A 26,690-nucleotide genomic window follows, 5' to 3' on the forward strand; every position below is an offset into this window, starting at 1 on the left:
AGAACATCCCCCAACCCCCCAAGTTCTGAGTGAAACATTTTAATCTGTCTCCAGTATTCTTTTCAACTCCATTCTTCCTTTCGGTCTTCTGGTCTCTCTTGATAATTTCATTGACTGTGCCTGCCAAGTTATCCACGCTTCTCACTCACTCTAACCTATCTCCTCTTTTCAAGCCTCTTTCAGGGATGGAGCTGTGGTTTTCTCCTAACTGATCCCCTCGCCAGAGGTTGAATGCCACGTCTCTCTGATACTTCCCTCTAGCTCCCCCTGGATCGAGATTCTACCTCCCCGGCACCAAGCCATTGTCTCCAGGATTGTCACGAACCTCACGTTCTGCGGAGATCTTCCCTGCACAGCTTCCAACCTCCTACACTTAGCAGAAAGACTGCCTTCAGAATGTGACTCAGATACAACAGGAATTACACGGCGGAATTGTAGTTTTCTCCTGACCGTCACATTACGTGGCGTTTTTCGACTGGATCGCGAAGCTCTAGCAACCGAAATGCCTGACTGAGGCGGAAAATACTGCGGAAACTGAAATGGAAAAGAAATGCTGGCAAAACCTAGCAGACTCTCAATCAGATATATTCACTTTTTCTTTGATGTGATATATCTGTGCACCTTTGGAAAGGGACGTTTTTGCTGGGTTGTGTAGGTTGGAGATGCTGCGACAATAGTGTGCTCGCCATTGTTACAGGGTTCGCAGTGGATTGACGGTGATGAATGGACAGCGCCGCGGCTCTTCCGCACTGAGCTAGAGCTACGCCCGCAGAGAGGCGCGGCCACGACTTCCCCAACGCTACAAATACAAACCGAGCCCGCCACATTCAAACATTTCTAGCGCTGCTCGCTCGAGTTTGCAGGATCTCGCACAAAGACCATGGCCACTCCGCCAAAAAGAATGTGTGTCAGTCCCACTTTCGACGACAGCTTTGAGAAGAGAGTGAGGAAGATCTCAATTGAAGGAAATATTGGTAAGTGATAGCAACAGTTCATGCTTGAGGTTCGTTTTTGTTTCATGGTGCAAGCGGATTGTGAGGTTGGCGCCAATGTGTTTTGGCGGGCTGGATGTTTCTAAATCTTTACTAGTCAAGAGGAAACTCTTTGAAGTAATGCATTTCTTCTGTTCTGCAGTATTAAAGTGGGGCCAGGTGAGTTGTTTCTGGGCTGAGAATGTGGAATTTAGTGTTTACTTTTTGTTACTTTATCCAGCTCAGTGATTGCGCAGGAAAGCTTTTGTCAGTTACGCGGATGGTTTCCTGCTTCTCCTGAACACATTTCAGCCATCTTACTTCATTTTAACCTGCCAAATAGATTTCTTTTACAGCCTTGATGATTTTAATTAGTAGAACATTCGGTATTTTTGATGGCCGTATAAATAAAAATGACCATCCTACGTTCCCCTTGCTGTCTAACCTTTTTGCATAGGGAACTATTGTAATTAAATTTCAGTTGCAGATGCATTCAGCTTTCATATTCTGTAATTTCTCTGTCCAGTTTTTTTTTGCTCAAGTTAACTATATTGAAACTTTACCGTAACCTGTTGGGTATTAGTATTACAAAAACGTTCTCTTTCCATACATTTTGCACTCATTTTGTTTATTTGAAATAAGCATTGATTGCCTCGATTTGCCAGCGAGTAGATGGATGAATTTAGAATTTTAAGACGTTGTAATTTCAATTTAATTCCATTGCACTATTTATCTTTTCTATCTAATAAATAGATGTTTTCCAATAAAATATGGATCCAGTGCTGATCCAGAAATAAATTAGACTGCTAAACATTTTGGAGTTGATGTGAATGAAGTCTTTATACAATGAACACTTCAATAAAAGGTTCATTACATGTTGGTGTGAAGGATTAAACATTTACAAATATTTGAGACAATGATGTTCTACTCTAGTGGAAAGTTATCCATTTTAACTTACCTTGTTTTTAACAGCTGCAGGGAAATCTACTTTTGTTCACATGCTGTCAAGAGCCAGTGATGAGTGGGAAGTTGTTCCTGAACCTATTGGAAAATGGTGTAATGTTCAAACAGTGGATGATGAATTCCAGGTAACTGAATTCCATTTGTGATAATGTCCAGTGGTATCCTTCAAATTTTGATAAGATATTGAATTGCTATCTTTTGTAGAAATTGTTCTCTATCATTTGAGGAAACTAAGTTGCAATATTTTTTGAAAATGGAGGAATTGGCAAGATCCTGGGTTCAATTCCAGCCTCTAGTAATTGTCTGTGCAGGATTTCTTCCAGGGGCTCTGGTTTCCTTCCTTAGTCCAAAATATGTGCAGGTTAGGTGGATTGACAATGCTAAATTGCTCATAGTATCCAGGGATGTTCAGGCTAGATGGATTAGCCATGGGAAATGCAGGGTTACAGGGATAGGGTGGGATGCTCTTGAGGGTCTATGTGGACTCATTGGCAGAATGGTCTGCATCTACACTATGGATTTTATGAATATCTCACAAAATGGCTGCAGGTGTTTTCAATCCCTGCTTTGAAAGTTCTTGTGAAATAACTTGCTTTTTCAGTTAGGAACAAAACTGCTATATTTTCAGTTACAAACTTTTGATTTTCAGGCTCTGCTAGCTTAATTGTTTAGGTTGCAAGTCTTGTATTGCTCAGTTCAGTATCTGATTACTGGAAGGGAAGTGTCTGGTTGTGAGATTACGGCTCAAATTTACTTTACAATCACGCTATTGGATTCTGCTTATTGGAATGTTTTGTATCTAGATTTTGGTGAAATTTGTCCTAACTTTTTTTTTCTTTTGTTTCTAACTTTATTTCCTAAAAGGAACTTACAACATCCCAGAAGAGTGGTGGCAATCTCCTCCAGATGCTCTATGACAAGCCAAGTAGATGGGCGTACACATTTCAAACCTATGCTTGCCTGAGCAGGGTTCGGGCACAGCTGAAACCATTCTCCTCCAAACTTCAAGAGGCTGAACATCCTGTACAGTTCTTTGAAAGATCAGTATACAGTGACAGGTGAGACTATTAGTTGTTATGGGTTTTTTTTCTGGGTAGATGAGAGAAAATGACCAAATTATCTTAAGATTAAACTATTTTAATTCATTATCATTTTAAAACGTATTCTGGGGTGTCTCCTGTTGTCTTGACTGTGTCATTGCTGCATTTGAACTCTAAGCTCCAAATTCAAGATTCACTCTCTAATTTGGTGGACAGTAAAGTGCATTCCTGTAGGGGCTGAATGGGTTGGTCATCAAGTCGTAACACTTTGCAAGAGCAAGCAAGATTCCTGGTTGGGAGATTTCCCAACGTCACTATCCTTTTCTCCAAACCCCAATATGAATATAAAATGTATTTTGTTAAAGCACCTCTGACATCTTAGGTGGGTTAGTTGATTTCATTGACTGGTATGCTGTGTGGATCAGATTGAATTGTATGCTGCTGGCACCAATCTTTGTTCATTTGGGATCTGCTTCCTTGGCCTGCCTGTGATACAGCTCTGGCCTGAGGTAAAGAACTGTCAAGAAATTGGTTCTGTTTTTGTTTTCTCGTAGTTATTTAGAATGCTTTGCTTCTGAAATGTTTATTAGCTTTTTTTCTGTCCAAACAGGTATATATTTGCCTCACATTTGTTTGAATCTGGCAAGCTGAATGAAACTGAATGGGCAATTTACCAAGATTGGCATGGTTGGATACTAAACCAGTTTGGCGCTCAAATTGAACTGGATGCCCTGATCTACCTCCGAGCAACCCCTGAAGTAAGTAAAAATCTGGTTTCTTTGATTCATTTTGTGCTTTTCTCTTTTTTTTAAAATATAACTGTAGCAATGTCAACAACATTCCATCATGGTAAAAATCTGTCATCTGTATCTGACAGAAATGTATGGAACGCCTTCACTTGAGAGGTAGGGAGGAGGAACAGGGGATTGAGTTGGAGTACCTAGAAAAGCTGCATTACAAACATGAATGTTGGCTTTATAACCGAACAATGAGGTATGTAGGACCCATTTGAACTTGAGATTTTTGTCCTTTTTTTTGGAGGAAGTGATATCCTAATCCTAGTAGATTATATCTCGTAGTAATGTCACTGTCCTTTTTTTTTCTATAACCCAGCTCCAGAAAACAAAACTACTATAATTTGATAATTTTTTAACCTCTTTCAGGCTTGACTTCGAATACTTGAAAGACGTTCCTATTTTGGTGCTTGATGTCAATGAAGATTTTAAAGATGATAAGATCAAACAAGAGGACATTTTAGAAAAGGTACTGTTTTAAATTTCAGTTTCAAGAACCTAAGTCCTTATTGTGTCTCTCAAATCTGAAGAATGGCTAACTGGATAAAGTAATTTCCTCATGGTGTTGTCCCAGCAAAATGCTAACTAACCAAGCAAATAGAGAAAAAAATTGATGTATTCTTAAAGATATTTAGTCAGAATATGTCTTTAATATATAAGATTTTTATTGCTTGGGTGGGTCTAGCCAATATTTTCAAATATTTGAGTTCTTTTTATCTGTTTTGTTTTTAACCATCTGTTTTATTCTTAATCTGGGGTTTTCTGAATTCTGCAAATTTTATTTGTTTACTTCCTACAACTGATTTGCTTCAGTATTTTAAAATTAACTGAAAAAATTCCTGCAAGTTAATCTTGTTACTCAATTGATAAGTGATATACTTAATAGTTAAATAGGATATCTGTAGCAGGTAATCTCACCGTAACATTACTTCTCATTAACAGGTGAAGACATTCCTGCAGACTTTATAGTACATCAACTAGCAACAAACCTTGACCAGGTTTGCACTGACTTTTTAAAAACCTGTGTCGATTTTAAAAAGCATACACCTGTATGTGATTTAAATATTTATCAAAAGTTTTAACTATTCTGGAGGGGTAATATAAGAGGAACGTATCTAGTTACTAAGTATGCAAACAGGTCTGTAATTTTGCATGGGCATTCGTTGTACTTCCCGCCTGCTTTGTTTTCCTGCATCCAAACTATCTTGATGGTCTGTCTTTGTCCAAATGTGCTGCTGATCTCAACAATTTCTGGTTAAGAATGTAATAAGATGGTCCTGCATAAACCATAGTCAAGTGTGCTACTATGTTCTTGATGAATCAATTCGTAAGTGAATGTTACAATATTGTGAATATAAATGATAACAGTAAACTAAAGACAATGTGCTAATCTGGTTGCGTTCCTCATGCCTCTGTGTATTCCTTCAGTTTTGGTGCAAGTATGTAATGTTAACTATCAGTGCCCCTGTTGTGTATTGCCACTATTTTATCTATTTCTACTTCTGTCAAAATGTTCTCCAGATAAAATAACTTGAGTATTTTAGAAGTTGTTCCATGCAGTTCTCTACACTTTTTTTTAGCATGTTATTCTGTGGCTTGTGTTTTTTTTTCATTGCTTCCAACCATTTTGTAACACCCTTTTTCAAGGTTAGACTTGTATGTGTGCAATTGTGTAAATAGATGTGAATTATAGATTTTTATTAACGTGAATTGAGCTTTTTCTATTTTGAGTTTTGTTTTTCAGTATAAAATCCAAATGCATTGGATTTGTTTTCATCTGTTATTGTATTTGCTCTGTATTTTAAAATAAAAATATTAATCTGGTTCTGGTCTTTATAATATGATCTCAAATTTGAGAAAGGGGACATAAGGTGTAACCAGATGTGCATGCCTAATCTTATTCTTACTAATGAATGAATACCCTCCATTCCACATGACTCCCCAACTGCCCCTTGTTCACACAACTTGTCTACATTTTTTTTGCAAACAGGAGCCCTTATCTTTTATATTAAGCTTGTGTGGCATCATCTTGAATGCCTTAAATTCAATTCCATTGTTGCATCTATAAGTTCCTCTTTTTAACTACCTAGAGGTACTTCCTCATACTTAAGTTTGTCGAATAGGATATCCTTTGAAAAAAAACATTGCACCTGTTCTTAATATTCGGTCCTTTTCTAAGTGAGTGCATTATTGTAAGTTCCTGATGACTGTCAACTACACACCATCAGTAGCAAGTGGGAGAAAGTGGGTTGGTTTGGCTAATGTGTAGTCTGCTAAAGCTAACAATAATAAGTTGCAAGTCTCTAAATCTTGGTGTTTTTTTTTAAGAGTGGCATTTAAGATGATAGTTACATGGTTTTATTCTTCAGGAATTCCCTGGATTCTTCATTGGTTCTTATAGATTGGAGGGTATTAAATATAACACTGATGTAAATGGAAAGGGAGAAAATGTCTGTCTGGGAAGGTAGTTGAGGTGGCAAAAAGTGTTGGATAAGCACTTTGAAATGTAATCTCATTTAAGGTATGGTCCAAGTCCTGGAAAGTGGGACTTGCTTAGATTCTAGAGTAGGGCCTCTTCTGTGCTTTCTGCTTAAAAACAAAATATCGTGAATGTTGGAAATCTGAACAATTCTGGAGAAACTCAGCAGGTTTGACTGCATTGTGGAGAGAAATAGTTAACATTGAGTCTAGTATAGTTCTTATGAATAAGAGACATATTGGACTCTGTTAGCACACTCTTGCATTTTACAGGAGCTACCAGACCTACTGAGTTTATCCAGTATTTTATTTTTGTTCTTTTCAGATTCCACTCCATATTAATTTAGCTTTTTAATCTTTTCTTGATGAGAGATGAGTAAGACCAGGTTATGTCTACTTTCTTGAACCTGCAAATTGAGTATTTCATCACACTCCAGATTTGTACCTTGCAGATTTAGATTTTTGGGGTGTCAGTAGTAAGTTAGATGTGGAATTTCCAACTTCAGCTCTACTTTGATTGCTACAATATTTACTTGGATGGTCCAGTTAATCTTCTGGCAAATAATAGCTTATAGGATCTTATTAGTGCAGGTTTCTGCAAAGCTAATGAGTTAAACAATGAATGGGATAGTTAATAGATTTAAAGTAATGCGCAAATAAAGCAAGGGGCAAAAAATTGCATGCAATGAGTAGTTAATATCTGGAATGCACTGCCTGAAAATATGGAGGCAGGTTCAATTGAGGCATTCAAGAGGCGTTGGATGATTTTGAAAGAAATGGTACTTTGGGATGGGGGAAATCAACGGAGATTGGCACGAGGAAATAGAACTGGTGCAGGCATGAGGGGCTGAATGGATCTCTTGTGCTGTAACAATATTGTGATTGCACATTTGGGGAAATGTCATATTCTTGCTTTGTTAATAAGACTAGAGAATTATTTTTAAACGGATGAGATTACAGTTAAATATTGAAAGACCAAAAGATTTGTGTTATTGTACACAAATAATAAAGTCAACACAAGTACAGTAAGCTACTAGGAAAGCGAATCATATGTTTATCTAACTGCAATTATAACTGGGTTCTGATGAGACCACACCATTTTTACAGTTCTGGCATTTAGGCTATAATTAAGATTTGCAAGATTGACTTCAATGCTGAGAGATTGAATAGAATGAGCTTATTCTCTGGACCTTTGAGATGAATAAGATAACCTATTGAAAAGTATAGCATTCTTGGAGGGCTTGACAGAATTGATATTTTCAGGATGTTTTCTCGTTTGGAATGTATAGAACAAAAGGGCAGATTCTCAGGATGCTGTATTGGCTAAACCGCTACCCTCTACAAAAGTGGCCTAAAATATAGTCAAAGAAAGGCCTTTGTCGGGGTTTCCAACAAATATATTACATGAACATTGATTCCAGCTAAGAGGAAAAGTCTTCCAGAGGTCCCAGAAGTAGTTGAGCACATGTCAATGATACAGGCAAAAAAAAAGGTTATTAGTGGCATGATGGTACTGTCCCAACCTCTGACGAGGAGGCCATGGTTCAATCTTACTTCCTCCAGACTTGTCATGACATCTCTGAACACATTGATTAGTAAATATCTACCTTGACATTTTTCAATTTTTGTTGCACCTTGCTCTGATACATTTTTCAAATTAATACTATCTGAAGATACAGTGAGGCGCAATTGTTCAAAAGTTGTAACAAAACTCCAGAAAATTTGTTATATCCCTTAATGTACCTTTAAATTTGTTTCATTTTCCATTGATGTTAAACCAGCTTAATTGTAGAAAACTCCCATGTATAGTTTTTTTTTAGTCCAAAACAGAGTCATTAGAAGATAAACTACATCATGAAGTGGGCAAAAAACAGCAAAACTTCAGGTGTAGAAGTGCTGTAAGTAACACACTTTTGTAGACTGGTTTCCTTTACTTGATTTCCGATTTGTCATAATGCCCAACATAGAGTCAGCATGGAAACAGACCCTTTGGTCCAACTTGTCTACGCCGACCAGATATCCTAATATAATTTACTCCCATTTACCAGCACTTGACCTGTATCCCTCTAAAGCCTTCCTATTCATATACCCATTAACATGCCTTTTAAATGTTGCAATTTCTCTGGCAGTTCAATCCATACACACGCCACCTTCTTCATGAAAAGGTTGCCCCTTTGGTCCCTTTTTATATCTTTCACCTTTCACCCTTTGCCTTCTAGTTCTGGACTCCCCCACCCCCACAGGCAAAAGACTTTGTTTATTTATCCTACCTGTGCCCCTCATGATTTTATAAACCTCAATGAGGTCATCCCTCCTCCTCTGACACTCCAGGGAAAACAGCCTCAGTTTATTCAGGCTTTCCCAATACTCAAATTCTCCAACCCTGGCAACATCCTTGTAAATCTTTTCTGAACCCTTTCAAGTTTCACAGCATCCCACACGCAATATTCCAAAAGTTGTCTAACCAACATCTTGTACAGCCGCAACATGACCTCCTAACTCCTATTCTCAATGCTGATCAATAAAGGAATGTACACCAAACGCCTTCTTCACTATCCTTTCTACCTGTGACTCTACTTTCAAGGAGCTATGAATCTGCACTCCAAGGTCTCTTTGTTCAGCAACACTCCCTAGAACCTTACCATTAAATGTATAAGTCCTGATAAGATTTGTTTTCTCAAAATGCAGCACCTCGCATTTATCTAAATTCAACACCGTTTGCCACTCCTTGGCCCATTTGATCAAGATCCTGTTGCAATCGGAAGTAATCTTCCTCGCTGTCCACTACACCTCCAATTTTGGTGTCATCTACAAACTTACTAACTATGCATCTCAAGCTCACATCCAAATCATTTATATAAATGACGGCAAGTAGAGGACTCAGCACCAATCCTTGTGGCACTCCACTGGTCACAGGCCTCCAGTCTGAAAAAACAACCCTCTGTCTTATATCTTTGAGCCAGTTCTGTATCCAAATGGCTTGTTCTCCCTGTATTCCATGAGATCTAACCTTGCTAAACAGTCTCCCATGTAGAATCTTGTCAAACCTCTTATTGAAGCCCATATAGATCACATCCACTGCTCTACCCTCATCAATCCTCTTGGTTACTTTTTCAAAAAAACTCAATTTCGTGAGGCATGATTTCACCATGCACAAATCAACGCTGACTATCTCTAATCAGTCCTTGCCTTTCCAAGTATGTATAAATCCTGTCCCTCAGGATTCCCTGCAACAACTTGCTTACCACTGACATCAGGCTCACCGGTCTATAGGTCCCTGGCTTGTCCTTACCCCCTTTCTTAAAGAATGGTATAATGTTAGTCAACCTCCAGTCTTCAAGCGCCTTACCTGTGACTATCAATGATACAAATATCTCAGCAAGGGGCCCAGCCCGAGCTTCCCAGAGAGTTCTAGGGTATACCTGAGCAGGTCCTGGGAATTTATCCACATTTATGTGTTTCAAGAAATTTAACACTTCCTCCTCTGTAATATGGACAATTTTCAAGTTGTCATTGTCTATTTCCCCACATTCTATATTTTCCATGTTCTTTTCCACAGTAAATCCAGATGCAAAATGCTCGTTTAGTATCTTTCCCCATCTTCTGTGTCTCCACACAAAGGCCTCCTTGCTGATCTTTGAGGGAACTTACCCTTTTGACCTTAATGTATTTGTAAAAGCACTTTGGACTCTCTTAACCCTATTTGCCAAAGCTATGTCATATCCCCTTTTTGGCCTCCTCATTTCCCTCTCAAGTATACTCCTACTGCATTTATACTTTTGTAAGGACTTACTCGATCTATCCCATCTATACCTGAAATAAGCTTTCTTGTTTTTCTTAACCAAACCCTCAATTCCTCTGGTCATCCAGCATTACCTATACCTACCAGCCTTTCCTTTCACCCTAACAAGAATATACTGTCTCTGGACTCTCATTATCTCATTTCTGAAGGTTTCCCATTTTCCAGCTGTCCCTTTATCTGCAAACATCTGCACCCAACCAGTTTTCGAAAGTTCTTGCCTTATACCGCCAAAATTAGCCTTCCTCCAATTTAGAACTCCAACTGTTAGATCTGGTCTATCCTTTTCCATCACTATTTTAAAACCAACAGAATTATGGTCGCTGGTCCCAAAGTGCTCCATCACTGACACCTCAGTCACCTGCCCTGCCTTAATTCCCAAGAGTAGGTCAAGTTTTGCACATTCCCTATTGAGTACATGCACATGCTGACTCAAAAAAATTTCTTGTACACTCTTAACAAATTCCTCTCCATCTAAACCTTAACCAATCTATGTTTGGAAAGTTAAACTCCCCTACCATAACCATCCTATAATTCTAAAAGATAACTGAAATCTCCTTACAAATTTGTTTCTCAATTTCCCGCTGACTATAAAGGGGTCTATAATACAATCCCAATAAGGTGATCATCCCTTTCTTATTTTTCATTTCACCCTGGATGTATTTCCAGAAATATCCTCCCTCAGTACAGCTGTAATGCTATTCCTTATCAAAAACACAATTCCCCCTCCTTTTTTCCCCCACCCTGCCCTTCTTATAGCAATTGTATCCTGGAACATTAAGCTGCCAGTACTGTCTATCCCTGAGCTACATTCCTGTAATTGCTATGATATCCCAGTCCCATGTTCCCAACCATGCCCTGAGTTCATCTGCCTTCCCTGTTAGGCCTCTTGTATTGATATAAATGCAGTTTAATTTATCAGCCTTACCTTGTTCTCTGCTTTGTCCCTGACTGCCCTGAATGTTTGACTTGCTTCTTTTCCCAACTACCAATCTCAGATTGATCTTTTTCCTCACTATCTGCCTGAGTTCACCACACACTCCCACCCCAGCCCCCAACCGTACTAGTTTACATCCTCCCAAGCAGCTCTAGCAAATCTCCCTGCCAGTACTTTGCTCCCCTTCTAATTCAAGAGACAGATCTCAATAAAACATACAACCAAAAATAACTCACTCTATTCACTATTTAGAAAAGACAGCAAGGTTACACTTAAAAGCTATCATTTATCTGCTCCTGTGTTGTAAGATCTTGCACACATGTTTCTCCACAGTCAGCTGTGAATTTTTCTTAGATGCACTCCGATGTCCAGAGATACTTGAACTCAAATAGCAAAGCCAGTAGCTGTGCAGATTCACATTTGTATCAGACAGCAGTATAGGTTTCTGTCTGTGACCATGTGGTCACTGCCTTTGTCTGTCTTCCTCCTTTTTAAAGCACCGTTGCTTTGATCTTTTTTCCCCCCAAGTTCCAAAACAATGCAACAGTTTATAAGACAGTAATTACTGCTTTTGGAATTCGAGGAAATCACCTCCCACACTTAAGATCCCTCAAAAAGGGAGCCATTCTTACAGCCACATTCTTTTCACATTCAAGTTTGTGGGTCAAGTACCAGAAAATGAGACTAGAGTAGACTTAGAGGAGTTTTTACTGGTGCAGATTCTGAGGCCTGAAGGACCTCTCCTGAACTGCATGGTTCTATGATTTTAAGCTCATGCCTATCCTTTGTGCCTCTCTTCGCTTTCTTCAAAGAGTCCATTAAGGCACTGTCACTACTTCTTTACAAGACGTAATATTATGATTGCACTGGTCCTGCCCTCAAATACAGGTTACTCGGAGTCTTGAGATAGCTGCGAAAGCCCCATGTAACCTTATTTATCTACAGTCATGCTCTATGTTAAGTCAAAATGAGAACATAGCAATGCAGCAAAAGCTTTGAAAAACGCCTTTATATTTATGCGCCTGACATTGGCTTTATCCTGTGCAGTAAAAGACATTGTCAAATGTTGTGCTAAACTCTGAAAAAAATCTCAATGGCCTTTTTCTCCTTAGCTTACTCCCTTCTGGTGAATCTGCCATGAAGTCAAACTTTTTTGTGTGTTTTCGTGCTGTGGCGTGAAATCCTGGATTATCTCAATGGCCTTACCAGCTGCAACCAGGGCAACAGGTTGGTGAGCGGGTGTGTGTGTTCACTGGATTCTTCAGGATCATCATCAGAATCTTCCATTGCCACTTTCCTGACCTGCATCTCCAAAATGCTGGAGGCCATCCAAATGGTTTTATGAGTCTCATACCGCACTGGTTGTATCTTAACATTCACAAAGCAATGTAGCCTTTCGGACTTTGTTAACACCAGATGTGGCAGCTTTTTGGTGCCATTAATGTTGGTGTTGGCCATAGCACTTGCTTTGTTTTCCACCATTACACATTTGAGCATTAAACATTAAAAAGCGATTTGCAAAATCACACTAAAACAGTCCAGTTTCAGTGATGTTAAAAATGCATTTTGGAGCATATATATTGAGGATGTGCATGCCATTACTGCATCCTTGTCGATGATTTTGCATTTTAATGGGATGTAACTCCTTGCAGACTGGATGGTGGGATCATACGGCAGGCATGGATGAAGTTAGTGAATCCACTGTTGTCAGTTCGGAACGTCAGCTTGACACAGACATCCTCCTGTATTTCCTATTTTGCCGGTAGGAATGGCTGACCACTTTGTTACACCTGGAGCTTCGGGTTATCCAAATTTGACTGATTCTGATTTATCTGTCATAGCCCTAAACTGCTTCTCAAACTTGTCAATCTTCTTCATCCGCCATCTCTCAACAGACAGCTGTCATCTTGGACTCCGGATCAAGGACCAATACCCCTTTCTGTATTTAACTCAAGAATGTGCTTTAATATCCAACGCCATGTTGTGGTTGATTTCATATATATCTGGCTTTGACTGAAGTGTAGTTTAACTTGGGGTAGATTTTTAATTTTTGCATTGGATGTAATACAGACAGTGGTGAATTTGCTGCCTGTAATACCCCACTGTTTTATGTTCTAGCGAGTAAGCACCAAAACAGTAAATTTTCTTCTTAGGATCTCTGTCGTGAGTGTAGTGCTGGAAAAGCACAGCAGGTCAGTCAGCATCCGAGAAGCAGGAGAATCGACCTTTCGGGCATAAGCCTTTCATCAGGAATGAGGCTTGTTGAGAGAGGCGAACTTCTTCAAGGTAGGCATCCTTGAAAGAGGCCTTGCAGTAGAGTTAGAATCAACTAGGAGAGAGTGAGGGCTGCAGAATCTGGAGATCAGAGTCGAGAGGGTGGTGCTGGCAAAGCACAGCAGGTTAGGTAGCATCCCAGGAGCTGGAGAACCGACATTTTGGGCATCAGGATGAGGCTTCTCAATGCCCTAAACATTGATTCTCCTGCTCCTCAGATGCTGCCTGACTTACTTTTGTTGTACCCACACTCTCGACTCTGATCTCCAGTCCTCACTTTCTCCTTCTTGAGTTCTCTGCCTGAAGGAAGGTCTGACCCACAATGCCACAATTTCCACCACAAGAGTCCTGTGTTCACTCCAGTTGGAATGGGCATTGAACCCATTCTATTGACTCCAATCTGATCTACAACAGCCGACTGAGCCAACCAATCCCTCATGGAGTTTGAGTTGCAATGACATCATACACTTTCACATGTATGTCATTGCCTGGAGCTATGACAGAGGTTCCATTTTCTAGCAATCGCACATCTGATCTGATCAGGAATCTGTCTTGCTCTTACCACCTGTCATTGGCATAAGTTGTTAGAATTTACAAGTCAATATTCAATATTTTTGTCTATATTATGAATGCACCTTCTGTGGCTATTATGTCCTGGAGTGGGCTTTGAACCCAGTGCCTCCAACTCAGAGGCAGGGTTGCTATTCACTGTACCACTCCAATATAGTCATTACATGGCAAAAAATGTAATTCACTGTAAAGCAGTTTTTAAGTAAATGTTGTTTGTAAAAAGCACTATACAAATGCAAGCCATTCTTGTTTGAAAAGCCAACAAACTAGTCTGTAATTGCTGGGTTTACCTTTTAGATTAGATTAGATTAGATTACTTTCAGTGTGGAAACAGGCCCTTCAGCCCAACAAGTCCACACTGACCCTCCGAAGAGCAACCCATCCCCTACATTTACCTCTTCACCAAACACTATGGGCAATTTAGCATGGCTAACTCACCTAACCTGCACATTTTTGGACTGTGGGAGGAAACCGGAGCACCCGGAGGAAACCCACACATACCAAGGAGAATGTGCAAACTCCACACTGACAGTTGCCTGAGGCAGGAATGAAACCCGGGTCTCTGGTGCTGTGAGGCAGCAGTGCTAAGCACTGTGCCACCGTGCCACCCCAAGCCTATTTGAACAAAGGTGTGAGTTTTGCAATTCTCCAGTCTTCTCACACCTGAGTCGAGGGAAGACTGAAAGATATGGTCAGTGCTCCGCAAATCTCACTCTCACTTCTTTCTAATTTCCTTGACTGCATCTTGGCTGGTCCCAGAGCTTTGTGAACTTTAGGTACCAATAGTATATCCAAAATTTCTTCCTTATCAATTTTGAACCCTTCCCAGACAACTGTCCAATGTAAAACAGGCAGTGTTGCATTGGGGGTGGGCAAAGTCAGATATCAGGCGACAACAGGTTATAGTCCAACAGATTTATTTACATCACAAGCGGTCAGAGCGTAGCCTCTTTGTCAGGTGAAGTGAGAGGGAAGCACACAGAATACTGCACTTATGGACAAAGAGATCAAGAGCAGAGAGATCAAAAGATCACACAAATGATGTGAGTGAAGTGTTGAATAGTAAGTCTCTGCATGTGACCAAGGGTGTTAGACGGTGTGAGTAAAGTGTCATTAGCTGAATAACAACCGAAGGGATGCCCGATAATCTGATTAAATGAGGCTGAAAGATATTTTCAAAAAATTAAAAATAAGGTGGTGCTGGAGACAAACCAAATGGCTGGAGTAACATGGAACAAAAACAGAACCTGCTGGAGAAACCCAGCAGGTCTGGCAACATCTGTAAAGGAAAACTGGGGGAAGGGTCGCCGGACCTGTAAGGTTAAAACTGATGTTTATTCACATAACAGCAGGTTATAGTCCAACAGGTTTATTTGGAAACACTAGCTTTCGGAGTGCTGCTCCTTAGTCAGGCAGCTGTGGAGCAGGACCATAGACACCAAATTTATAGCAAAAGATTCTAGTGTCATGCAACTGAAATGATATATTGAACAAACCTAGATTGCTGTTAAGTCTTTCACCTTAGAATGGGTTGCAGGTTTCAGTTTATTAATATGTACATCCCAGAACTTTTTTTAAGTCATATTCTCGAGATAACCTAAGCTTTTATATATAAAAAGGGTGAATCTCAGCTCAGAAATACATTAAAGGTGTGAACTTAGAGTCCGTAACTCAGACACTGCATTAAAGATGTGAGGTTAGAGTCTGTCAATCCCAATCTTAAGTCAGGCTGGTCCTATTTTGAAAATGGAATTTATAAAATATTACAGACATTGACTCTTTTGACTGCCTCCAGATTGTCCGCTTTTTGAGCAAAATAGAATGTATCTGCAAATAGAATTCTGTAAATGCAAATTCACCCCAGAGACTTATATGTGTGTGTGTGAGCGAGAGAGAGTGTGAATGTCTGCGTGTTAGTGTATGTATGTGAGTGTGAGTGCGCATTGAGAGATTGTGTGCACGTATGCATGCTTGGTAAAGTGTGTGAGTGTGATGGAGTATAAGCCTGAGAGGGTGTGCGCACGGGTGTGAGTGTGGGCGATGCATGTGTGTATGTATGAGAGAGATTGTGTGTATGAGAGAGGGTATGCGTGAGTGTGAGTATGTAAGAATATGTGTGAGGATATCCAAGATGGTGGCGATCCAGTAGGTCTGCCCTGCTGGGCTCTGCACCATAACCCAGGCAAACTGGTGCATTTACCCTCCCTTTCTTAGTTATTGTGGTAAAAGTCAGCAGGTTTAGATCCCCAGAATTGCTGTGTGTGAGTTTTGTTGTTTAAGGAAGATGACTAAGGGAAAAGGACAGCGAGGGTTACAACAAGCAGGCCGCTCCCCTGCAGCAATGGACACACCCACAATCACAATAGACAATAGGTGCAGGAGTAGGCCATTCTGCCCTTCGAGCCTGCACAACCATTCAATATGATCATGGCTGATCATCCTAAATCAGTATCCTGTTCCTGCCTTATCTCCATAACCCTTGATTCCACAATCCTTGAGAGCTCTATCCAATTTTTTCTTAAGTGAATCCAGAGACTGGGCCTCCGCTGCCCTCTGGGGCAGAGCATTCCACACAGCCACCACTCTCTGGGTGAAGAAGTTTCTCCTCATCTCTGTCCTAAATGGTCTACCCCGTATTTTTAAGCTGTGTCCTCTGGTTCGGCACTCACCCATCAGCGGAAACATGTTTCCTGCCTCCAGAGTGTCCAATCCTTTAATAATCTTAGATGTCTCAATCAGATCCCCTCTCAGTCTTCTAAACTCAAGGGTATAAAAGCCCAGTCACTCCAGTCTTTCAGCATAAGGTAGTCCCGCCATTCCAGGAATTGACCTCGTGAACCTACGCTGCACTCCCTCAATAACCAGAATGTCTTTCCTCAAATTTGGAGACCAGAATTGCACACAGTACTCCAGATGTGGTCTCACCAGGACCCTGTACAGCAGCAGAAGAACCTCTTCGCTTCTATACTCAATCCCTCTTGTTATGAAGGCCAGCATGCTTTTGCCTTCTTCATTATCAGCTGTACCTGTATGCTTACCTTCATTGACTGGTGTACAAGAACACCCAGATCTCTTTGTACTGCCCCTTTACCTAAATTGATTCCATTTAGGTAGTAATCTGCCTTCCTATTCTTGCCACCAAAGTGGATAACCGTACATTTATCCACAGTAAACTGCATCTGCCATGCATCTGACCACTCACCTAACCTGTCCAGGTCACCCTGTAATCTCCTAACATCCTCCTCACATTTCACCCTGCCACCCAGCTTAGTACCATCAGCAAATTTGCTAATGTTATTACTAATACCATTAGTAATCATTAATATATATCATTAACATATATTGTAAAAAGCTGCGGTCCCAGCACTGATCCCTGCGGTACCCCCCGGTCACTGCCTGCCATTCCGAAATGGAGCCGTTCATCACTACTCTTTGTTTCCTATCAACCAACTTTCAATCCAAGTTAGTACTTTGACCCCAATACGATGCGCCCTAATTTTGCTCACTAACCTCCTATGTGGGACTTTAATCAAAAGCTTTCTGAAAGTCCAGGTACACTACATCTACTGAATCTCCCTCATCCATCTTCAGAGTTACATCCTCAAAACATTCCAGAAGATTAGTCAAGCATGATTTCCCCTTCATAAATCCATGCTAACTCTGACCTATCCTGTTACTACTATCCAGATGTGTCATATTTTCATCCTTTATAATTCACTCCAGCATCTTTCCCACCACTGAAGTCAGACTAACTGGTCTATAATTTCCTGCTTTCTCTCTCCCGCCTTTCTTAAAAAGTGGTACAACATTAGCCACCCTCCAATCCGCAGGAACTGATCCCGAATCTAATGAACTCTGGAAAATAATCACCAACATATCCACGATTTCTTGAGCCACCTCCTTCAGTACCCTGAGATGTAGACCACCAGGCCCCGGGGATTTATCAACCTGCAGACCTAAGAGTCTCTCCAACACCAATTTCTGGCAAATATAAATTCCCTTAAGTGCAGGTCCTTCAGCCACTGTTACCTCAAGGAGATTGCTTTTCTCTTCCTCAGTGCACACAGATCTGAAGTATCATTCTGCCATTTCTTTGTTCCCCGAAATATATTCCCCTGTTTCTATCTTCGAGGGCCCAAATTTAGTCTTAACCATTTTTTTGCCTTTCACATACCTAAAAAAGCTTTTACTATCTTCCTTTATATTATTGGCCAGTTTACCTTCGTACCTCATTTTTTTCTCTGTGTATTTCCTTCTTAGTAATCCTCTGTTATTCTTTAAAAGCTTCCCAGTCCTCCGTTTACCCACTTATCTTTGCTATGTTATACTTTTTCTCTTTTAACTTTATATTTTTCTTAACTTCCCTCATCAGCCAAGGCCACCCATGCCTCCTCCTAGGAACTTTCTTCCTTTTTGGAATGAACTGATCCTATGTCTTCTGCACTATACACAGAAATATCCGCCATTGTTCCTCCACTGTCATCCCTGCTAAGATATTGCGCCATTGAACCTTGGCCAGCTCCTTCCTCATAGCTCCATAGTTCCCTTTATTCAACAGAAATATTGTCACTTCTGATTTTACCCTCGCCCTCTCAGATTGAAGCTTATTGTATTATGGTCACTACTTCCCAATTACTCCTTCACTTCGAGGTCCCTGATCAATTCTGGTTCGTTGCACAATACCAGATCCAGAATTGCCTTCTCTCTGGTAGGCTTCAGCACCAGCTGTTCTAAGAATCCATCTCAGGGGCATTCCACAAAGTCTCTTTCTTGAGGTTCAATACCATCCTGATTCTCCCAGTCTACCTGCATGTTGAAATCCCCATAACAACTGTAGTGACATTTTTGCGACAAGCCAATTTCAGCTCCTGATTCAACTTATATCCGACATCCAGACTACTGTTTGGGGGCCTGTTGATAACTCCCAAAAGAGTCTTTTTACCCTTAGAATTTCTCAGCTCTATCCACACTGACTCTACATCCCCTGATTCTAAGTCCCCCTGCGCAAGGGACTGAATATCATCCCTTACCAACATGGCCACCCCACCCCTTCTGCCCGTCAGTCTGTCCTTATGATAGTACGTGTAGCCTTGAATATTCATTTCCCAGGCCCTGTCCACTGAAGCCACGTCTCAGTTATCCCCACATTATCGTATCTGCCAATTTCCAAAAGAGCCTCAAGCTCATCCATCTTATTTCCAAGCTTATCCATTTTATGCATGCTTCATGCATTCACGTATAGTATTTTTAATTTGTTACTGCCATCACCCTTCCCATCAACTCCTATTTCACTCAACCTTACAGCATGATCCCTTTTTGAGTTTTCTGCCTCATTGATACAGTTGTCTTTCTTGACTTCCCTTGTTCTCACTTTCCCTTCAATTTCCTTCTTTAAACATCCAGTTTGTCCCCTTCCCCTCTGCTAGTTAGTTTAAAGGTAGCTGTGTTGCAGTAGCAAACCTGCCTGCCAGAATGCTGGCCCCTAACCTATTAAGGTGCAAACCGTCTCTCTTGTATAATTTATGCTTACCACAAACATCCCTCAGTGATCCAAGAATTTAAATCCTTGCTTCCTGCACCAGTTCCCCAGCCACACATTCAAGTCCATTATCTCCCTGTTTCTGACCTCACCAGCCCGAGAAACTGGAAGCAAACCGGAGATAACCACCCTGGACGTCCTGCTTTTCAGCCTTCTTCCTAGTTCTCCGAAGTCCCGCTGTAGTATGTTCTTCCTCTTCTTCCCGACATCACTTGTGCCGACATGTACCACCATCTCTGTCTCTTCACCTTCGTCCTTGAGGATTTCCTGCACTCTGTCTGTGATGTCTTTAACCCTGGCACCAGGAAGGCAACACACCATCCTTAAGTCCCGCCTGCTGCCACAAAAGCCCCGGTCAGTTCCTCTCACTATGGAGTCCCCTATTACCATGGCTCTGTGCGATGTCCGATTCTTCCACTCCGCCTCCACGCCAACTTTTGATTGACAGACCTGGTCGCCTCGCAGACTGGCAGTGTAATTTGTCTCTACTGTTTCCAAAAGATTCAACTTGTTCCTGACAGGTACTTTCCCTGGCGTCTCTTGCACCTGTCTCCTCTCTGCCTTCCTCATCGTCTGCTCTCTTCTGCTCTCTTCTGGTATGGTCGGTGTAATAACCTCGCTGAAGGTCCTGTCCAGAAAGATCTCATTCTCTCGGATGAACCTAAGGTCCTCAAGTTCTTTCATCAGTGCTGCAATATGCTCTGTCAGTAGCTGAACGTGCTCACACTTTCCACACATATACGAGCCAGGCACACCAGAGGCGTTGACCTCCCACATCAAGCATGTAGCACACTGAACCAGCTTGGCAGTCATGTCTTCACCCTCTTCAACTGTGGCATAACCACTTCACTCAACCTCCTTGACAAAGACTCCTTAGCTAAAGCCTCACTCTTCAATCCACAGGAACTTCCTTGGACCCTCTTTTTGGGGCAAGTCTGTGGACTTTTAATAACAATCACTTACCTTCCCTACCGGCTTTGTGCTCCGACTTTACTTCCGCCCAGCTCCCGCCGCTCTCTGCTACAATGTCGGCCTCTGCGAACATCCCAGGGACTTATCTGTGCAGCAGAGCCTGGTCTCGGATTTTGTGAAACTCAGAGAGAAGATTGAATCAGTGATGGAGGAGACTCAGACCAGGCTGGAATCGATCTTGGCCATGCTGAAGAAGCATGACCAGGAGTTCCAGCGTCTCGGGCAGTTCGTGGAGGAGCGGACAGTGGCTTCCGAAACCATGGCAGAAGCCTCGGTGGTCAGGTCCAGGTCTTGGAATGGCAGGTTCGGGTCTTGGTGGAGCAGGTTGACGATCTCGAAAATCAAGGCTGTTGGAAGAACATCCACCTGGTTGGGCTGCCGGAATGGGAGGAAGAAGGCCAGTGAGTTGGTTTTTTGGAGCAATGGCTCCTGCAGGTTTTGAGGTTCCAAGTCAGAGCAGGCCAGGTGCAGTTCGAGCAGACCCACTGGGTCACAGTGTGCAGGCCCAGATTGGACCAGCGCCCCCACCCGGTCCTGGTGCAACTCCAGCACTATAGAGATAAGAAAATAGTGTTGGAAGCTTCCATAGCACTGTGGAAGGATCCACAGACCCTGATTTAGAAGGGATCAAGAATAATGTTCTTCCAACAGTTTTCTGTGGCTGTGATGGCAAGAGGAGGCTGAAGGACTTGAATATTCAGTACTCTTTCAGGTATCCGGCAATATTACGTTTCAGCCACGGAGTGACTCATTGGGAAAGGCAAAGGACTTCCAGGATACTTTAAAATAGACTGGCCGGCTCAAATAATACGGACAATAGTGTTTACTTTGTTTTTTTCTCTGTGGTTTGCCTGGTTTACCTGGATTTGTTCTTTTTGTTTTTCTCTCTATTCTTCCTTCTTTCTCCCCTCCCATTATCCTTTTTTGATCATTCTGTTTCCTTTTCTCTGTTTTGGTATATAATGCGGAGGGTGAGTCTGGGGATGGATTATCTCCCAGGATTGCTGAGGGTCAAAGTATGGATGAGATAGGCTGAATGCCCACTTTTAATTTTCTTGTTATAGGATGCATGGAATATTTGTTTTACTTTGTTTTATCGGGGTTTGAGCACAGCTTTATCTGGAAGGCACGATGGAGGGGTTAGTGCATTGAGTGAGTACCCCCTGTGGACAAGGGGGAAAGTCTCCTCTTATTTGTTTTATGTGTTGGTTCATTTTAGAAGTAGTTATTAGAAGTTTTGATTTGGTAGTTTCTGGAGTTGTATTTTCTAGTTTATATGAATGTTTACTGGTTGCACTCGGTGCGTTATGAGCAGGGTTCTTCCTCCCGGGTGGGGGGTGGGGGGAATCACAGGCTTTCTTGGATGGCTATGGCTAATAGTTCGTTTAAGTGGTGCACCTGGAATATTAAGGGGAGTCATTCACCGTTTAAGAGAAAGAAGATACTTTCAAGTCTTAGAAAAGAAACATTCGATGAAGCCTTGCTGCAAGAAACACATTTAACCAATAAAGAGCATTTAAACTTAAGCAAGGAGGGTTCAGCCGGGTGTTTTTCTTGTCCTTTAATTCTAAAAGCAGAGGGGTTGCTGTACTCAACCAGAAGAGTCTCCCATTTCAGCTGTTAGACCAAATTAAGGACAAATATGGGCGGTTTGTGATCCTTAAAGCTTTAATACATGGAGAGGAGTATGGGATCTCGAATGTATATTGTTCCCCTGGCACACCCCCTCTTTCCAGGTTGGTGGCCCTTGGAGTGCACTATATGAGTATGGGAGAGACTTTAAATATCTTACGGACCCAGAGGTAAATAGGATGCCCGGGGTCTCATGGGCCTATCCCCGCAATCCAGGCAACTATGGATTTGAGTGGGAAGCTGGGGCTGGTGGATGTGTGGAGATGTCTTCCCCTGAGGGTAGGGACTTCACCTTTTTGTCTAACCCACACAAGTGCTACACTAGGATTGACATGTTTTTTGCTCCATCGGCCTTTTTGAATTTGGTGCTGTTGTGTAGAATTGAGAACATAGCCATTTCTGATCATGCAGCAGTGTACATGTAAGTTAAGGCTGGTTGTAATGGGATAGGCTCGTGGCATTAGCACATGGATCCTTTCCTCTTGAAGGGCAGTAAGTTTACTGAGTATTTTGCGCGGGAATTTAAAATTTTTTGAGATATTAATTCGAGTATGGCCAGTAACCCATCGGTGCACTTTTCCAGCAACACATTTTCTGCTCTGATCTCCAGCATCTGCAGTCCTCACTTTCTCCTGTGACCAAGTTGCAGCAGATTACAACCCTCAGGGCTACACTGAACTCTGCGTTCACCCAAACAGCAAAGAGGGAGACCTCCTTGGTGAAACAGAAGTTATTCAAGTATGGTGATAGCCAGGTAGCTATTTGGCGTATCTGGACAGAAAGAAGAGTGCCCCCCAATCTATCACATCTGTCAGAGAGTGTGCTGGTACTCTCACTTGCGATTCCAAAAAGATTAACGTGGAATTCAGGAAATTCTACACTGAGTTGTACCAGTCAGAGAGCTGTAGGACAGATTGGTGAAGATGGAGTCCTTTTTTAAGACCTTGGACCTCCCACGTGTAACTTCGGAGCAGGCGTCTCCTTTGAATGCCCCCCGACAATCTAAGAGATACAGGAGGAGAGGCAGCTCCAGAGCGGTAAAGTGCTCGGCCCAAATGGATTTCAGAGTGAGTTTTATGAAGAGTTTATAAACATAAACTTGCTGGCCTGGCCAATGTCTGATATTTATAATTATTCCTACAGTCAGACTCCCTCCCATCCTTTCCGAAAGAAGCAAATATCTCCTTTATTCTCAAGAGAGGGAAAGCCCCGGAGGATTGTACTTTGTACAGGCCCATATTGCTATTAAATGTGGTGTTAAAATATTGTCGAAAATGCTGGCGTTTAGGTTGGAGGAGGTCTTGCCTTCCATTATAATGGAGGACCAGACAGGTTTTATTAAGGGTCACAGTTCTTCTAACAATATTAGAAGAATACTGAATATGGTTCAGGTATGTCAGCAAGGGTCAATTCCGGGCCTGGTAGTTCCCTGGATGCAGAGAAAGTGTTTGACCAAGTGGAGTGGCATCTTCTATGTCCTGGAATGGTTTGGTCTTGGAAGGGTCTTTGCCAGGTGAGTGGCAGTATTATATAGTGACCCTAAAACAGCAGTTCTCACTTAATGATATAAGGTCTGACAATTTTAGTATTGATAGAGGCTGTTTATGTTTGTGATTGAGCTGTTAGCAGAGCCTATCCAGACGGAACCCAATATAATTGCCCTGGAGGTCAGATCAGGGGGGCATAACATCACCCTTTATGCTCTTCTTTTTCTAACTAGCCCAACAATATCTGTGCCTCGTTTAATACAAGTGATTAATTTATTTGATTCTTTCTCGGGGTATAAAATCAATTTTATGAAGTCAGAGGCCATGCCTTTGGGGGTTTTTGATAGAGTGCCTGACCTTGGGGATGGAATCCGATGCCCTTTCAGGTAGTCACGGGGAGGTTTCCTGTATTTAGGCATTTTTATTACCTCGGTCTTTGATCAATTATATAAAGCTAATTTTGTGCAGTTGCAAGACAAAATAAGACAGGACCTCCAGCCCTGGGAGGATCTTCTGATTTCCTGGTTGGGTAGAATAGCTCTGGTTAAAATGAATGTTCTTCCTCGTTTGTTATATCCCATGTGAATACCAAGGCAAGTGTTACAGAGGCTTAACAGTTGGGCCTGAGCGTCACAGGCGATCTCTTATTAAGCTTAGCAAATTGCAGTTTCTGCAGGGGATGGGGGTGTGGACTTCCAGATTTTAAGAAATATCAATGAATTCCATATTATCCTATGTGACTGATTGGGGTTGCCAGGACCCGAGGTCAATTTGACTGGACATCGAGGCCTCCCAGGCAGAGTGCCCCCTCATTAATTTGTTGTTTATGGACAAGATAAGGACTGTTATGGAGAATTGTAGAAATGTGATTGTCCTTAACACAGTTAAAGCATGGAGAATGATGTGACAAAGTGAGGGCAATTTACAAAAAACTTCCCCTTTTATTCCCTTGGTAGGAATGCCAGGATTTCGGCCAGGATGGATGGATTTTGGCTTTAGGCTCTGGGAGTCTAGAGGAGTTTCCTGTTTGGGAGATTAATTTGAGGGAAGGTCATGATGTCTTTCGAGCAGAAATATGAAGTATCTAGAAGGGACCTCTTTCATTATTTTCAGATTAGGGACTTTGTACAGAAAAAGACTATATTACTGGTTAATCTCTATAAGTCTGAGATGGAGAGGAGGATACTTCAGTCCACAGGTACACTTATGGTTAGCACCCTCTATCATTTATTAGGAAGTAATGTCTTGAAGGATATTGAGTGGCTGTGTGGGATGTAGACTCAGGAACTGGGGGTGGAGATCTCGTCAGAGGCATGGGAGGATATTTGGGAGAATGTAAATTAGGTTTCAATTTGCAATAGCACGCAGGCTATGTAACTGAAGGTACTCCACAAGGTTTATTTGGCATCGGAGCGGCTTGCGAAATTTAAGACAGGAGCGTCTCTAATATGACCGAAAAGATGTTGGCACTCTTACTCATTGCTTGTGGTCATGCCACTAGCTTCGTAGGTGTTGGGTCCCCAGAGCGAGTGTCTTGGAAGGGGTCTTGGGAACTGAGATCAAGATAGATCTGGTATCCCCCCTCTTGGGTTTGCCGAATGTCCCCTCTTTGGATGCGCACGTGAAGAAAATGTTGAACTGGATATCGAAAAATACGCTAGGGCTTTCAGGGTGGCATAGGTTAGGTATGGAACATATCCCCCAGACTTCCTTACAAGTATGGTGCACCAGAAAACGGAATGTTTTTATAGGACATGGCGGCCTTTTTTGAACTATATAGACACAGAGTTGTCGGCTATATTGGTCAGGGCCTTTGTGTAGCCGCGAGAGCTATGTCTGGTGGGCAGGGGACCCCTGAGGTATGCCAACTGATGCTCCCAGTGATGAGGAGCTTTGGTGGGGTTGTGCTGAGTGTTGTAACTTAATTTAGCTTCATTTGCCTTGGTTCAATTCGATTTCATTTAGTTCTTGAAATGTAATGTATTTATTGAATTATATGGGTATGGGTTTTCTTTTTCTTTTCTATATTTTCTTTTAAACTGTTTGTGGAATAGAGTAGTAGTTGTTTTTAACTGTATTTGTTGTTATAAGATTGTTATACTACCTTGTAGTAGTTTTACAATTTTGTAAAAAAATTCAAGATCTTTTTCTCAATAAAAATATTTACAATAAGAAAGAATGTGTGTGAGACAGTGTAGAATGTAATGAGGTCACCTGTCATGCGACATGAACCTAAGGTCCCAGTTGAGGCCATTCCCATGGGTGCCAAACTTGGCTATCAGCCTCTGCTCGGCCACTTTGTGATGTTCCGTATCCCGAAGTCTGCCTTGGAGGATTGTCACCTGGAGATCCGAGGTCGAATGTCCCTGACCGCTGAAGTGTTCCCTAACTGGGAGGGAACACCCCTGTTTGTTGATTGTTACACGGTGTCCATTCATCCGTTGTTGTAGTGTCTGCCTTGTCTCACCAATGTACTATGCCTCGGGGAATCCTTGCCTGCAGCATATGATGTAGACAACTTTGGCTGAGTAACATGAGTACATGCAGCGTACATGGTGGATGATATCCCCAAATGTAATGGTGGTATCCATGTTGACACTCTGACAAGTCTTGCAGTGGTTGCCTTGACAGGGATGTACGGTGTTGTGGGCGATGTTGTCTTGAAGGTTGGGCAGTTTGCTGAGAACAAAGGTCTGTTTACGGTTTGGCAGTTGCTTAAAGGTGAGAAATGGAGGCGTAGGGAAGGTCTTGGCGAGATGCAGGCGGTGAAGAACATTTCTCTGCTCCCAGGAAGTACTGAGGTCACTATGGTTTCTTACTGTGGTACATCGAAATTGGCAATCAAAGAGTTGAGCATTGTACTCTGTTCTTATGAGGGCATTCTTGAGCACATCACATTTAGGTGCCCATCACATTCCTCCTCATCTGAACAGATCCTGTGTATGCGTAGGGCTTATCTGTAGGGGAAGGCTGTTTGAATATGCTTCGGATGGAAGCTAGAGAAGTGTAGCATCGTAAGGTTATCTTGGGTTTGTGGTAGAGTGAGATACTGAGGTACGCATCCTTGATGAAGATACATGTGTCCAAGAATGAGACAGATACTAAAGAATGGTAAGTTTGGTTATGGGATGAAACTTGTTGATATCATTGTATAGTTGTTTCTGGGACTTCTCGCCATGGGTTCAGAGGAAGGTGGTTAAGGATGCCGAGACCTTCCCTACTCCTCTACTTCTC

General features: G+C 41.8%; 1 protein-coding gene across 1 annotated transcript; it reads left to right on the forward strand.

Moving 5' to 3' along the window:
• Window positions 1-320: 320 nt before the first annotated feature.
• zgc:110540 (deoxynucleoside kinase) lies at window positions 321-5,479 on the forward strand. Its single transcript, XM_060836798.1, has 7 exons — window positions 321-974; window positions 1,944-2,059; window positions 2,799-2,992; window positions 3,585-3,732; window positions 3,852-3,967; window positions 4,138-4,237; window positions 4,711-5,479. The coding sequence occupies exons 1-7, from the start codon at window positions 881-883 to the stop codon at window positions 4,735-4,737; spliced, it is 795 nt and encodes a 264-aa protein (XP_060692781.1). The 5' UTR covers window positions 321-880; the 3' UTR covers window positions 4,738-5,479.
• Window positions 5,480-26,690: the final 21,211 nt, after the last annotated feature.

The sequence above is a fragment of the Hemiscyllium ocellatum genome, chromosome 16, assembly GCF_020745735.1.
Source record: "Hemiscyllium ocellatum isolate sHemOce1 chromosome 16, sHemOce1.pat.X.cur, whole genome shotgun sequence".
Taxonomy (NCBI): domain Eukaryota; kingdom Metazoa; phylum Chordata; class Chondrichthyes; order Orectolobiformes; family Hemiscylliidae; genus Hemiscyllium; species Hemiscyllium ocellatum.

Bases quoted from the DNA above. Each gene is read 5' to 3' on its own strand.
- zgc:110540 (XM_060836798.1), top strand. From the start codon at position 881: ATGGCCACTCCGCCAAAAAGAATGTGTGTCAGTCCCACTTTCGACGAC. The intron at 975-1,943 runs GTAAGTGATAGC...TGTTTTTAACAG, and splicing joins CTCAATTGAAGGAAATATTG to CTGCAGGGAAATCTACTTTT. The intron at 3,733-3,851 runs GTAAGTAAAAAT...TGTATCTGACAG, and splicing joins ACCTCCGAGCAACCCCTGAA to AAATGTATGGAACGCCTTCA.